This window comes from Schistocerca serialis, chromosome 2 (assembly GCF_023864345.2).
Source record: "Schistocerca serialis cubense isolate TAMUIC-IGC-003099 chromosome 2, iqSchSeri2.2, whole genome shotgun sequence".
Lineage (NCBI taxonomy): Eukaryota > Metazoa > Arthropoda > Insecta > Orthoptera > Acrididae > Schistocerca > Schistocerca serialis.
In genome coordinates, this window is record NC_064639.1 from 863,846,636 (window position 1) to 863,862,782 (window position 16,147).

The 16,147-nt window shown below is 39.0% G+C and overlaps 1 protein-coding gene across 2 annotated transcripts in view; it reads left to right on the forward strand.

Annotated features, from left to right (window-relative positions):
• The window catches only part of LOC126458170 (zinc finger CCCH domain-containing protein 13), a 93,193-nt gene extending 87,255 nt beyond the window's left edge, over positions 1-5,938 (forward strand). For both annotated transcript variants that reach the window (XM_050095039.1, XM_050095037.1), the window contains one exon: positions 3,453-5,938. In XM_050095039.1, the coding sequence (XP_049950996.1) occupies positions 3,453-5,708 (2,256 nt within the window). In that variant the 3' untranslated portion in view covers positions 5,709-5,938. The remainder of the gene's footprint in view (positions 1-3,452) is intronic.
• The last annotated feature ends 10,209 nt before the right edge of the window (positions 5,939-16,147 follow it).

Genomic DNA, 16,147 nt, shown 5'->3' on the forward strand with positions numbered 1-16,147 from the left:
TCAAGTGAGCAGTTGTTTATGATTTCTAAAAATGGGGCTGTTAACATACTTTGGAAGAAACATAAATGGTATACAATTTGAACTGGAAGACTTACATTTATTGAATGACACTATTGCTTCACTACACCGAATTTATCTACTTCGAAGTTACTAATGTTGGCAGCTGTTCTTGATTCAAAATCTGGAATATATACTGCATGTGCTCTCGTGAAGGAATTTTGTAGAACCGTGTTCAGTAACTCTGCTTTAGTGACTTTGTCATCTGTCACTATTCCTCTTGCTGTCACACAGTGAAGGTATTGATTCTGTCTTCATAGAACTCCTGTTGCTTTCCTTCTCTTATGCTTATTTTTGGTTATATTCAGCTTTTGCTTCTCAACAAGGCTTTAATGCAAGGAGTATTAAGAATGTAAGCAGTTAGAAGAGGGTGCTAAGAGCAAAGCATAAATGAAAGCATAAAAAAGATGAGTGTATCATTTTCCAGTAGTGAACTAAACAGCTACAAGCCACTGATTTGAAATTACACTTACTTTTATCCAAACACATCTGCTTAGCTTACAATGCCACTATATGACAAAATTACAATTCATTAAGTCTTTCGACTCTCATTCCATGCAAATTTGCTGCTGCTTTTCCTCATCTCATTCCTGTCAGATCCCTTTAAAAAGTAATGTTTTGCCCTCCCTTCATTTGCAGAATGGTTGTTAAATAGTTTATTGTCAAGATTGCAGGCAACTTCAAATTCACTGGCACTGCTGCCCTCTCCCTTGGAAATAGTATTTTTTTATATATATATATAAAGCAGTTTTATTGGTCTTGCTTTCTGTATAATTTTTGTGTGTAGTTGGAAATTATTTTTCTTACATGATTCCTTCTTGAAGTGTGCATTAAGTGATGGTATGAGAGTTTTTATTGTTAGGAGTGTGGTCATAAGCTCTCGTGTTTTTTGACCTTTCTATCTCAGCCAACATCTGCTTGTTTCATTATTTGGAAAAGTTATTCTCATTACAAATTTTCATGTACGGTGAAACCCTGATTTGCCAGACCAGGTGAGATTGTAGATCATCCGGATTGTCAAAAATCTGGATAATCTAGATGTTCAGAAAAAACTGAGATACATGGATTGAATGCCAGAAACACAGACATTATATCTATTTTCACATAAAACACAAATTGTACACTGTTTTAATCTGAATTGTGACAAGCTTTACATGCTGAAATAATTGGTAAGTTTCTTTAGAATCAGATTCATGTCATATATGTGCAGCATGATCACACAAATGTTTCACCAGCAGTATTTCACCCTAAATTGTGGCAACATGTTGTAGATTATACACTATGATACTTGGGCCAAGGAACGAAAATACTTTTGTGGTTTATAGTGGACCTGAATATGGCATAAGTGTTGCACAGAGTCAGGTCATTTGAAATAAACTTCTTTGATGATATGGCTGTTGTGTTTCATTTTCTTTACTTATATCGTTAGCCACTGTCCTACATCCGCGAGAACGATGGACTTTCAGAAGCAAGTTCTTTCTGGCTCATGTTCCAAATAGACCATTATTTTGTCCAGCTGGGTTGTTCCATTTGTATGTGTCATCATCCATAATCTCTTCAGATTGAGCATCAGCTATGTCAGGTAATTGATCATCACAGTTGTTGCTGTCTGCACGTACAGGAACTGTGACAGCTTTGTCATCAGAAATCATACTGTAGCTAGTGTCATTGTCATTTCCCAGCCAGTCATTAACATCTATGCCTGAGCTTTCTGCAGGATTTGCAAGGGCTTCGATGAACTCTGCACCGATATTGCCACTAATTTCTAAATGGTTGGGCATATATTCTTCCAGTACATTGATTTTTGACTCTACACTATTATACTCTGTAAATTCATAAATTTCAATAGTGTTAACACACCATTTTCCCCTTCTTCTTCAACAAATTTTGTGAGCAGCTGCCTCTCATGCACATGCTTAATATTTTCCAGGAGCCCCCTGTGCATTGGCTACAACATTGACATTTTGTTGTGAGGCAGTAATTTTACTGACCAATTCTCTACACCAGGATGGATGGAGCATTGCACAGCCAAGAATATGGCAGTCAGATGCAGAACTTCTTCCTTTAGAAATATTGTTACACTTGCCACAAAAGCTTCAAAGAATTATCTTTTAAAACAGCAGCCTGCCTATCCACATATTTTTGTGACATAAGATACTGGTGAGGAGGGATGATTCACATTTATGAAAGTATGGGGATTGTTTTATTTCCCCATTAACAAAAGAGGGATTTTGTGTTTCCCAGATACATTACTGGGAGCCATAATTGTGACTCTTTTCTCCTTATTCTTTTTCTAGCATTTGGAGAAGTGTCTAATCAGGAACCTTATGTCTTGTTGGATAGCATCTGACAGGAAAGAACTTATTGATTGACATTGTGAACTTGATTTAGAGTCAACTTATCAAATGGAATAAAATTTCTGAATTTTTTTTTAATTTTCGGGAGCTACTGTGTCTGCTGAAATGCATTTACCAATCATTGACTGCTACCATATCCTGCATCGATGTTTCCACCTTTGAAACAAACCTTGGCTGGCTGAGAAGTTTGGATCACTATTAGAAAGCTTCATGTTTAAACTTATTGCTTTTTCGTACAGTATGGTGCCTGACACTAAACACCACTCTTCCTCTTTGCACTAAACCACATTGAAAGGATGCCCTCTAGAGTTCTATTCTTTGTTTTCGTTACTGTCCCATTACTCTAAACCGTCTTTTGACATCAGTTTCAAACAAAAGTATTAGTTTTTCCAGTTGTCTTTCCAATCTAAAACCGTCAAATTTCAAATACCAAATTCAGCAAGAATGCTGTTTAGCAATTCTCCTTTATCCATCCTACTCAATGTATCTAATTTTTTGTCTGTGGATGCTGCTGTCTTTGTATGTCATTTTGGACGCTCAATAAATGGGAACAATACATGTCGTGTTAAAGCGTTACCTGACACTTTGTCAGAATTGTGTGTGGCAGCTGGCTGAATCTGAAGTTAATGATTGCCACCATCAGTTGTTCTCACAATTACTTTTGGAGTATCAACTGTACTACAGTTACTATACAGGAGCAAAATGTTCCAGATGAATGAGGGATCTGGATTAATGAAGCCAGATAACTGTTAATAGTTCTTGACAGTTATGTGAACTATTCAAATCTGAAGACTACTGACTGGTGCCCCATAGCTGCAAGTTTTCTTTTCCTTCTGTATGAAAATATAGGCAGTTTCTCATAAAGTTTCCTTATTTTTTCAGCAAATATTTCTGAAAAGAAACTTGGATCATTCCAGATAACACCAGTGAAATATAGTTCAATAACTTCTTTGTATTATGATTACATATTTATGGCATCACAGGTTCTTCTTTTTACAGAATATGTAATAATTGCTTGTGCATCTGTTTGATTTGCAGAGACCTGACAATGACAGGAACTCCTCGAGACGGGAAGATATTCGAGACCACGGAAGACGGGAGGACGTGCGCGGTGTTTCCGATACCCGGAGTTCCGAAAGAGACAGAGAACGAGAACGCCGCTACTACAGTGAGAGAGAGCGCAGGCATGGTGGAAGTAGTGGCAGCCGTGACAGGGACAGAGAGAGGGAGCGAGGTAGAGATAGGGATCGAGATCGGGACAGGGAGAGGGACAAAGGAAGAGAGAGAGACAGAGAAAGGGACAGGGACAGGGACAGAGACAGGGACAGGGATAGGGATAAGGACAGAGACAGGGAGCGGGACAAGGACAGGGACCGCCAACGTGACAGAGAAAATGATAAAGATAGGGACAGGGACAAAGGTGGCAACAGAGACAGAAACAGTGATAAGGATAAGGATCGTGATAGGGAGGAAGATAAGGACAGGGAGAAGGAGAAAGATAAAAACAGGGAGAAAGACAGAGAAAAGGAAAGAGAGAAGGACAAGGAAAAGGACAGGGAAAAAGAAAAGATGAAAGAGAAGGAGAAGTTGAGAGAAAAGGAGAGAAACAAGGAGAGAGATAAACATCACGTGAACAAGGAATACATTGAAGATGATGTTGGAGATCATGCTAAGGAGAGAGATTCTCAAACGGAGAGTGGAAGGATTGGTGGGAAGACGTCCAGTAAGGAAGGATGGGAGAGAGCTGATGAGGAGCGACTGCCCAGGGAACCGAAGAGAAGTGATGGCAGGGAGAAATCTCAAAACGTAGAAGGTGGAAGTAACGTGAATGGTGCACAGCTTGCTAGGAGAGACAGCAGTGGTTCCAGTGAGGAAGGCACCAGGAGAAGAGGGGCAGAAGCTGTGGAGAAAAACAGAAGTACAACTCCTAAGACAGTAGCTGTCCATGGATCGGACAATGGTACTGAAAGAGTCAAAGCACACCACAGCAGAGATGACTTGTCAGATGGAAGAGACAGTGACACACAAAAGGCCAGAGGGAGTGATTCTGCCAGAAGAAAAGAAAGGCCAGGGACTCCTTCTGGCAAAATGAGCAGGAAAGGGGGAGAAAATAGTCATCAGTCTGGTGCCAACAGCAGAAGCAAAGGACCAGGAGATGCGACATCGTCTGGCGAGCATAATGTGAAGTCGGAAAGTCAGCTCCAGAAGAGACCGAGAAATGCTGCTGCCACAGAACACAAAGATGGTGGTGCCTTGCAGAACAAAGGTAAAGAGAACTCTCTTTCTGAGCCTCAGAAGAAGAAAAGAAAGAAGAGTGAAGATAGTTCTACAGACAGTAATTCAGAATCTTCGAGTGAGAGTGACAGCTCATCTGATTCATCAGAAGATAGCAGCTCAAGTTCAGAGGTGCAAAAAGGAAACATGCATCACAAAAAGAAAATCAGACAAAAGAAGCATGCAGTAATCGCAAAGAAAGTCAAGAAAAGGAGAAGAAAAAAGAAGAAAATTAAAGGAAAGAAAGGAAAGATCCTAGATAAAACTAAGAAGAAGCCTCGCAGAGGTGAAGATGACTCGGACAGTGATCGATCCTCATCAGAAGACGATAAAGTTTTGCGTGCAGACTGCAAAGCGAAGAAGCGCAGGAGGAGAGACGTCAGCAGTTCGAGCGGTACTAGTAGTAGCAGTAGCAGCAGCAGTAGCAGCGACAGCAGTGTGTACAGCAGTAGTTCCTCCTCGAGCAGTGGCAGCAGTAGTGGGTCAGACAGGCGGAAGAAACAGAAGAAAAAGATCAAAAGAAAACACAAAGACTCAAAGAAAAAGAGGAAGAAAAAGAAGAGAAAGATTGTAGCTACACCAGTGAAACGTCGCAGGAAAATCATACGAAGTCGTCGCAGTTCTAGTTCTGACAGTGACTCAGATGTTTCTAACGCTTCTTGCGGAAAGGATCCCGATGCCATTGCTCGGAAGATCAGACAGTTACAAAAGAAACTACAAAAGAGTGAAAATCACTCTGCAAAGACAAAACATCACAAGGTAGTGACTAAGAATGCAAATGACTCAGACTCATCAGTTGAGAGTGATACTGCAGCCTCAAAGGAGATACGTCAAACAAAAAAGAAAACTAACGGGATTGAGAACCACATTCGAAATAAAAAAAAAGATCACCACAATCACAGAGGCTCGACAGCCAGTGACAGTGCGAGAGAGTCTGCCACTTCCCGCTCAGCTGATGCTTCATCTGCTACTCCTCGGCCGAAGAAGTCAGCTAGAGCTGGCTCTCGCTCTGATGTGTAGTCACCCTGCATTCAGGATACACCATCCATTTGTGCTCATTGGTTTCCATTTACTGGATGCATTTGTGATCTCCCTGTGTGTGTGTGTGTGTGTGTGTGTGAAAAAACATTGCACTGAGGTTTGCAAAGATGATTTGTAACATGGCATTAGCATTCATCCTTTCTTTCTGTTTTTGAAACTGTTGCATTATTTTCAGTTTTATTTTTGATTAAAAAGAAAAAGGAACCTTACTCATGATTTTCTAATATTTGTTGTGTTTGGAAAAACTCATTTAGTCTCTTAAATGCATTCCACTTTAAGAGAATTTAACTTTGTTGATCTATTTTTATAGAGATCTGTGTTAAAACAGATTGAATATTTATTTATATTGTTCTTTCTCTTTCTGCTGTGCCTTAAAGAGAATACACCTCATTTGAACATTGGATGAATAAAAACTACTTTCATATTCAGATAATTATTCTTGTGTTCCTGTTTTAATTATATGTAGCCAGTCCAAGCAGCCCATATTTGTCATTTTTGTAGCATCCTGGTAATTTATTAGAGTCCAACACCTTAGTTAAATATTCTCAAGCATTTAATTGGATTAACTTTTCTGTGTTGAAGTGCACTCTAAAACACATTTTTGACTCACTTTTTTTTTCAAACACTTACTTCTCGTGGGTGTATTTGAAAGCTTACCATCACAATGAATTCATTTAGTTCTAAATAATTACATGGAGGGAGCTGTTCCAACCTCAGTGTCTACATAAGATGCTTTTTTTTTTCTGAGCTGAACTTGCTGACTTCTCAGCTTGGCTTTCATATTGGATTCTCCATAAAGAAACCTATACAATTCCTTGCCACCTGATACCTGCCAGAACTAAACAATAAATATTGTGGCTTAAAAGATTTTGGATCTACAAGCAAGCTGTCATTTCATCTTCACACAATATTTCAACAACTGGTTAGTTACTTGACGTGTTGAACAGATATTGTTGCTCACTGTGTCAGCTACAAATGAGCTTAAATTTCTTGGAGTGGCTATACATCCACATTTGAAACAAACTAAATACCCATTCTCATTTTTATCAGTTTGGCATCATCTGCTTTGTCATACTACTTCGAATTACCTTTTAACTTCAAATATCTCAGGCTAACTTTGTTTTTTCTCAAAAAACTGGCAAACATTGGTAATTTGTGTGTATACTGGCAGCATCAAGTGAAGAACCTAATCAAAATATGTATAAACTTTTCAATGCAGATAAAACTGCACAACCACTCAAAACATTTTTGTCTACTCACAATAACCTCTTGTTGCTCACAAACGGAATGTAAATCAATGCTATTTCAGCAGTTACAACCCGAAGATTATGTAGTAAACTTCAAAACGCACACTGGTTAACTAATAGAAATGGTGAGTTGCGCTGGGATTCTGTACTTTTGTTCATATTTCAAGCATGCAGTCACAGCCCCCAAAGACTAGTCCAGTATGGACAGGAATATTTTTAAAAACTCGTGCATAATAATGACGACTTCCAAGATGGTAAAGTAATTTTCTGCCATTTTATTTTTACAATATTTTATTGACATTTCATTTCTACATTGGTGTCATTTCCATTTTATTTTTACACTGTTTTTGTTGACATTCTACAGTTGTAATGTTTTCACTGGCCTTTAAATAAAATTAGCTTTGTATATAGTTGTCTTGCAACTTTACCTGTTCTCAAAAGATCCAGATCTATGTAAGTGATTCATCATGTAGATAAAATAATTCTTGAGGTACAGGTTCGTGATTCACATAATCTAGTGGTTCCCCAAATTCAGTCACTATAAAAGGATGCCACTGTTTGTAAATAGGGAACTTCTCATAATTGCAGTGACTTGCTCTTGAGTAAGATAACTTCACAAACTGTCATAAGTAGCTATATGCCTTTGCAGAACAAAAATGTAGGTTCAGAGCTAATTTTCTTATTTGCAAAGAATATTGTGATACTTTACCACTGGCTTGAAGCCCCTAAAGCTCCTTCCACAGATCTGTTACATTTGCACATGTCAAAAACTGAACAACATTCTCTCTCTCTCTCTCTCTCTCTCTCTCTCTCTCTCTCTCTCTCTCTCTCTCTCTCCCTCTCTCCCTCTCTCCCTCTCTCCCCCCCTCTCTCCCTCCCTCCCTCCCTCCCCTTCTTTCTTTCTCATTCTCTCTCTTTCAAATCAGCATCTCATCAAGTTTCTAAACTCACTGTTGTTCTTTTGTGTTTCATCCTAAATCACTTCATATGTTGCTTCAGTAGCACATTCATGTATGTACTATGTCAGCCTTTTTTTGGTTTTGAAATAACAGTAACTGATCATCATGGACAGGGGTACTAGGCACCAAAAGAATGAAATTTCACCATAAGATGATAATAATAATAATAATAATAATAATTTTACTGCATAAAATAATACAATTGATGAGTCTGATTTTAACTTGTTGGGCTCCTCGTAATGATCTGCCCACTGCGTGAATGACAGGGAATGCTGTAACTTGAGTGTTAGTTACTCTATGAAATTTTAACTCATTCTTGGGATCCAGACAGCAAGCTACAATATCTGTGTTCAACAAGTGACGAAGGCAACTAGGGAAGTTGTTGAAATACCACATGAAGATAAAATGAGAACTAGGCTGCAAATCCAGAAACAAATGATCAGTTTCACCCAAAAAGTCTGAAGGGGTCCCAAGAAAAATTATCCTGTTTGTATATCCTGAGATCTTCCCAAACCCTTCAATTGTGTTAATCATGTAACTCTACTTGAAGAACTAAAATTCGATGTTTGTTTAAGCACTGCTTCTTCCCAAGTGTTCAGCCACGTAAATTCGCTGATACTGCATGAATTTTTGACAATGAGACTTGCCGTTATGGTCATGTGATCACATAAAATGTTGATACCACACATTTATCTTGCAAGATTTGAATCTTACCTTCACAACAGGGGACAGGTGATCACATTGCCAGACTGTGTCAGAGAATTGAACCTAATCACAGAACATAACTGGTGAGGTCCCACAGGGATTGATATTGGGTCTATTCTTACAATTCAATAACTATTATGTTCAATGTTGGCACAGACTTACTAACTAAGGGTCCAAATTCAACCATACCAGAAGCAGCTCAGAAGAGAATTTCATAGGCTTATGAATGACACACAGCAGATAGTTTAAGCCTTAATCTCACTGAAGCTCATATGCAATTTCGAAGCAATCAAATGAGGCCTGAAGAACCAGAAGTAGACATTAAAGGTCATGCAGTAAGCTGTGTAAAATTCCTTGTGGGCCCAAAATGATAACAAAGTTGAGTCAAATGCATGGATGAACTAATCAACAGGTTTAGTTCAACGTGTTTATGTTTAGATGTATCTGTCAGGCATGCTGACTTCCTGTCGTTGGGAAAAATCTTTTCACAACCCCCCTCCCACTTTATATATGTTATTTTAATCGTTTTTATCAGAAGTAGCAACATGAAAAAAATAATTACTGTCATTTCGGTTTCCAACACGGAAAGGCATGGGACATTAAAGGTTATTCACACAAGTGTACCTCCGGACCTTCAGAAGACAACTGCATAAAAACTACAAAACCTACAGAAAACGCACGCACACTGGTGGACGGAGCCTCTCTCTGAGTTACACTCACATCACAGGTGCTCAATACAGCACCATTTGGACACAGCAAAAATTAAACATGCTTTCAGTTCACTGGCCCAAATTGTCTTGAAGGCCCAACAGCAGCCCGATATAAAAATCTGTTCATTTTGGTTGCCTATCTGCAGGAATGAACTAATTTAATGTGATGATACAGAGCAGAGGATTCTCAGCTAAACTTGAAGACAGCACAACACAATCTGTAATTATGATAGTCATTCAGTGAGTCTGTGGAAAAAGACAGAAAAACAGTGTTTTGGGAATAATTCCCTTTATTTTTTCAACATAATACTGTTTTAACTCCATACACTTTTCCAAGCATTGCTTCAGCCTTTTTAAGTCTTCTAAAAAGTAGACTCTCAGAAGGCCTGCAAAATAGGAATTTTTGGCCAACAGTATCCTCATTCAATGTAAATCATCAGCCACAGAGCCCTTTTTTGAGTTTGGAAATTTAAAAAATCGCATGGGTCCCACATCTGATGAATACTATTGATGCTGCAGTGATTCTAAGTTTAATTCCATAATTTTGGCCACTGAACTGTGCAGATATGCACCCATGAAGTTTTATGATGGAAGAGGATCTTTTTCAAATGAGGATATTCTTGCTTGATTTCTTTGCTCAACCTGCTTATTACTCTACAGTTACTGTTTGTCCTTTTTTCAAATAATCGACAAAGATGTTTCTGCTTGCATTCCAAAAAACTGTAGCCACCACCTTGCCAGCTGATTCCACAGTCTTTACCTTCTTTGTAGTCCACTGACCTTGAAAAATCCAATCCTTTTGGTTGTCCCTTAGTCTCAGGAGTGTAGTAGTGTAGCCATGTTTCATCTAGAGTTATGTATCAATGCAAAAACCCAACATGATTTTGACAGAAAAAAGGCCTCATCACCGACCACATGATAGTGTTTATTCTCCATGGGAACAAACGCAGCACCTGTCTTTTCATGCCCAATTTTTCGTGTAAAATTCAAAACACTGTACCTTGAAATATGCCAGTGGCCTTAACTATTTCACCCACTTTGGTTCGTCAATCACTCAAAACCATGCATTTTGTCAACTTTTCTTTTGTGGATGTAAGGCCATGTTTAAACTCATGTACCCAATTGTAAACAGTTACAAACAAAGGAGCAGAGTGCCATGAACTTCATCCATCACAGCTATGATCTTTTTTGGTGTAATGCCTTTCAAATAGTAATATTTAATCACTGCTTGAAACTCAGTTTTCTCCGCATTGTGAAATACATCTGAAACTTGTTGCTTCAGTCAATGAGTACAACAAAACCGTGTGACATATACAGCTGAAACTTCACCTGCTCAGTAGTGACAGATGACGCTTATTACCAACAAACTGTTTCGATACTACAAGCAGCAGCTCTTGGGTTTTCTAAGGACCTATTGAACGACCCTAGTATAATAATTCTGCAAACCATTAACAGACTTCCCTTTACCAGTGGAACACTGATACATAACAATAACATGCAGCAAATTGCTGCTAGTTCTCTGATAACCTTTGAGGGACACATACATCCCAATAATAGTGAAAGAGTTAAAGTAATTAGTGTGTTTATTCAGCAGAAGTGATCTGTAAGAAGCTGTGTAAAGTAGGTAGCCACACATCTTGCAGAGGCCTTTTTTAAGGGTTGTGAAATTCTTACTCCTACCTAATATATTTTCTCCTTAAAGGGGAGGTAATGCAAATACGTTTCTGCAGAAGTATTATTTACACAGTTGCAGTACAAGACAAAAAACTAATTTTGGTCTATGCTTGGTCTCATTGTCTGTTAAAAAAGGAGCTACATTCCGTTATCCAAAGGTTTTCAGTAACTTTCCATATAGTACAGATCAGCAAACTGAGAATCCTTGCCAGTCCAAAAGAAAATTAAAAACCTATCTCATTAGCCACTCATTCCACATTACCTTGTTTTCTAGAGTCAAGGATTGAAAATACCTATCAGCTGCATGGAAAACAACAATTATCATTGTCAAGGTCCATAGCTGAGTGGTCAGCATGGCAGAATGCCATTCAAGGGATGCAGGTTCAATTCCCTGTTGGGTCGGAGATTTTCTCCACGCTGGGACTGGGTGTCGCTTTGTCCCCATCATCATGTTGTCCTCATTGACACGCAAGTCTCCGAAGTGCCATCAACTCAAAAGACTTGCACCAGGTGACCAGCCTAGCCGACGGGAGGCCCTCGCCACACAACATTTCATTTCATTCCATCATTTTCAAGTTGCATGGCAAAAGTAGTAGTGTACTGCAAAGAGACCTCTGTTGCTTAAGATGTGAGGAATTATTTTCTTCAAAAAGTACCATTGTAATCAAGTAAACAACAGCTGGCCAATAGAAAATTCAATTATAATTTCCATCATTGAGGCACAAAAATGGGTTACTTCTCAATGAAATTTGTGAAGATGCAACTTAGGCAAAATTGTAAACTAAATACTAAAGATTATGTTGATCTCTCGTTATTGTGTGTTTTCTTCTGCATCTTAGGTTGTCACCTGACAAATAGCAAAGAATGAATTAAGAACTTAACCACTTTTAACTTAATTTATCTTGCAGTATAATGTGTCTCACCATATGGTCTTTGTGTGTTATGGAGGAATTATTTGAACTGGCTGAGACTGATGTTTTAATGTCATAAAACACTCATGTATTGCATCAAAACCTCAAATACCATATGTATCAATTTTACCTCTTACCACTTGTTACCTTTTTGTCAAGCTGTAATATTCTTTCATGCTTTTTTTCTGTCCAGCTATGACCGTACTGTGTTGTGTAGTGTGAGGCGTGTGTACTGCTGTTGCATGTTTTATCTGTACATGAGTGGATGACACAAAGCAAAATGCCAATAGTATCTTGTTGCTAGTTCCACAACAAAGTCCGAAGTTTACAACTGAGTCCTCACTTCCATTCTGTAATACAGAGTAATGGGAAAGTTTGAAATGAATAGTGGGAGCCATGGGCAGGTGGCAGCACTGTGGGTTCATGACAGTTAGCAAGTAAACACTCTGCCATTTCAGTAATCATGGGTCAGTGGAATGTACAGCAGTGTGCATAAGCCATAAAAATGTTTTATAAAAACAATGATAGTTTGGTAGCATGGCAGAGGGAGTCTCAACATTTTTGTCATTTAGGATGTCATGATGCCGTGCCTTCGAAACGCAATAAAATGGTGGATTAATAACTTTGAAGAAACTGGATGTGCCCTCAAGGAGAAACTAACAGGACAACCAAGAAGTGTGCGTTCTCCAGCAAACATTGATGTTGTACACAAGTCTGTCTTATGGAGCCCACAGCGTTCAATTCATAAGCAGGCAGCAGTGGTTGGAATGTCCCGGGAGTGTGTTTGCAGAATTCTTCAACTTGATTGAAAATTTCACCCACACAAACTACAGATGGTGCAACAATTGAAGGACAATGGTTACCATTTACAATTAGGATTCTGTCAACAAATGACAACAAAAATAAACAATGCCAATTAATTTCTAAACAAGTTGTGGATGTCAGATGGGGCACATTTTCATCTCACATGTTATGTGAATAAACAGAACTACCCTTACTGGGCAAACACAAATCCTAATGTGATTGTATCTTTACATGCTAGTAAAGTGACAGTATGGTGTGGTGTTTCATCACATGGGATTATCAGACCGTATTTTTTCGCAAATGAACAGGGAAACACAATAACTGACAATGCCTATCGTTACATGGAGATGTTACTAACTTTCATTATACCTGCATTGAACAACTTTCCAAATGTTCAAGAAGCCTGGTTTCAACAGGACAGAGCAACATCACACACTGTACGGCAATCAATGGCATATGTGCGAGAACGTTTGGCAGCCGTGTAATCTCACGATTCTATAACATTCTCTGACCCCCGAGACCGCCAGTTTTATCCGTTTGTGATTTTTTTTTTTTTTTTGGGCTACCTCATCTGCAATGTTTACACAACACGACCAAGAACTGTGGATGAGTGAAAACAGAGAATTCAGGATGCAGTTCACAGTATCCCAGCTGATCCCAGCTGAGATGTTGCAGTGGTCAATGAGGAATCTCAACAGCAGATTTCACGAATGTATTCGTGCAGGACGACGGAATCTAAAGGACTTAATTTTTAAAAAATGATAAATGCCATCAATGTTTAATAAATGGCAAAGTTGTAAGGTTTCAACGACTATGAATGCAATATCTTTCCTTCATCACTTCTAGTTTTATTGGATTGTGGAAATGTTCTGTGTCACCCTGTACCTCCCCACAGTGATATCAGGACAGTTAGTTCATCATTTTGACAAAAGGTAGAAGAAGTAGTGAAATTATTTTCCATGGTCATTAGACACTTGAGCAGTGGCTTTGCTGAACGAAAATGGGGAAGAGGAATTGGTTGCAGCCTACAGTTTGAAGCACACTGAAAAAACTGTGCACTACTTTAGGGAAACTAACTCATTGATAGCCACAATTGAAATTCAGATTGATCCAAAAGGCTGGCACATACTGGAGGAGCTAATAATGGAGTTGAAATACAGCTACTTTGGAACAAGAACTTAGGGTTTTGGAAGTAAGTTCAGCAAAGAGAAAATACGGTTTAATCAACAGTGTTACACATTAAAAAAGTTGTTCAGAATGGCAACACCACATTCAATTCAGGCATAACATCTTTGTAGAAAATTATACTGCACTCTGCCAACTATACGAGGTATCACGCAAACCTCTCCAGGCACTGCGAGTATCCTGGCAAGACATTTTTCTTCATTGGGAGCTGGTGTCCTGTACACCAAGCCTTTGATCTATCCTCACACAAAAAATTGAGGTGCATCAGATCAGGGGAGCAAGGTGGCACACTGTCGGACCTCCCATTCCGATAAAATATGTGCCATATGTGGCACTGAGCGTATCATATATACTTAACAGAAAAGTGTGCAGATGCTTCTTGCATCCACCTTTGACAACACATGTGAAGTAATACATTCTCCAACAGTTCTGGAAGAACTTATTCAGTGAAGACCTTATATCTCTCTCCATTCAAACATACTGGCAGGAGGTATGGTCCGATCATGGGATCGACAGTAAACCGCTGTTGGGGGTGGTGTGTGAAAATGTCACAGCGATTGTGCCGTGCGCAGATGTGGCTGTTAAGAAATAAAAGAACCATTTCTGGCAGATGGTGCTTCATCTATGACCAACATGTTAATTAGCACATTGAGCTTATTCTCATGACAGTGAACAATTCTTTCACAGAGCAAAGTCTTTGTTGAAAATCATCCACACCCAAATCGTGAACTTGATGGTGGTGATAAGGGGGCAACTGATTATCATGCAGGACATGCCACACACTACTTTGAGGTATGTCCAAAATGTGAAAGGTGGTTTGCTTGCTTGTTGATGGCTGTTTACACTTGTGCAGGTACCTCCTTTTCCATATCAACTTTTCAAGGTCTCTGTGGATGGTCCCACATGATGCACTACACATAAAAGACTTGTCTCCCCATGTCAGTGGTGAATGATTTGAAACATCCAAGGTTGTGATTGATGTCTGTTTGAATATTGAATGTGATACAGGCATTGAACTTCATGTGCATTTACAGTGGCTCCACCAAACATAAAATGCATGTCTCACAGTTTTGTGAACATCTGCTGTTCCATTTTGCAAAACTACTGTACATATCACGAATACCACTGCAACCTTTAGTAATGCTGCAGTGTACGCTACCAATCCAGAGCACTGATTGAAAAGCATATTGTAACAGAGCAAGTTGGGACTACCCATCTCTTCTAATACCATTCCTGTTACTTTAACTGATCGTGTTTTATAAAGAACACACGTGAGAGAATTATTTAAAGTAGTTAATTTTGTGCCGCATTGTCTGAGGAGTCTTGCCGCAGTTCGCTCGGCTCTCCCCATCAGAGGTTCGAGTCCTCCCTCAGGCATGGTTGTGTGTGTTGCTCTTTGTATAACTTAGTTTAGTTTAGATTAAGTAGTGTGTAAGCCTAGGGACCGATGACCTCAGTTGTTTGGTCCCATAGAGCCATACCACAAATTTCCAAATTTAATTTTGTGTTCAGGCCTTTTTTCATGACAAAGATTCAAGATACAGTTTTTTAATTGGTAACAATAATACTACAGTAAAATTACATGGCAATTATTTACATAAAGAAATTTTTGTAACTTAAGGTGTTTCATGAACTTGTTGCCATTGAATTTGGAGTGAGCTAAGAGGTGGTTTTTGACTGAGGTATTGTAACAAGTTGTAAAGCCATTTGCCCCTCTTCTTTGTAAATACCTTTTGATTATTTCCATAATTCAATTTCAAAGTTTTGTAGCCGTAATTTTTGTAATTTCAAAGACGACCACTTTCTCTAGGAAAAACTTGTCAGTTGACCGATTGTTCAATTTAGAAAATTTCATATAATTAACAATATCCACACACCAGTTAGTGCACATCAATATGGGGTGCATCCACTCTTCGCCTTTGACAGCTTGAACTCTTCTGGGGACACTTTTTGTGAGAGGTCTGAACGTGTGTGGAAGAATGGCAGCTCGTGCTGCCACAAGAGCCAAAAGCAGAGAAAGTAGTGGTGTTCTGAGGTTTGGACCAAGTCAACATTATAACTTTCCAGAAATGTGTTCTATTGGGTTCAGATCATGACCCCAGGCAGTCTATTCCATTTCAGAAATGTTGTCCACAAGTCATTGCCACGCAGATGCTGGCTCATGACAGTGCATTATCGGTCACCATCTCTGATCTGTTCCTCTTCCGCACACTGTAAAATGTG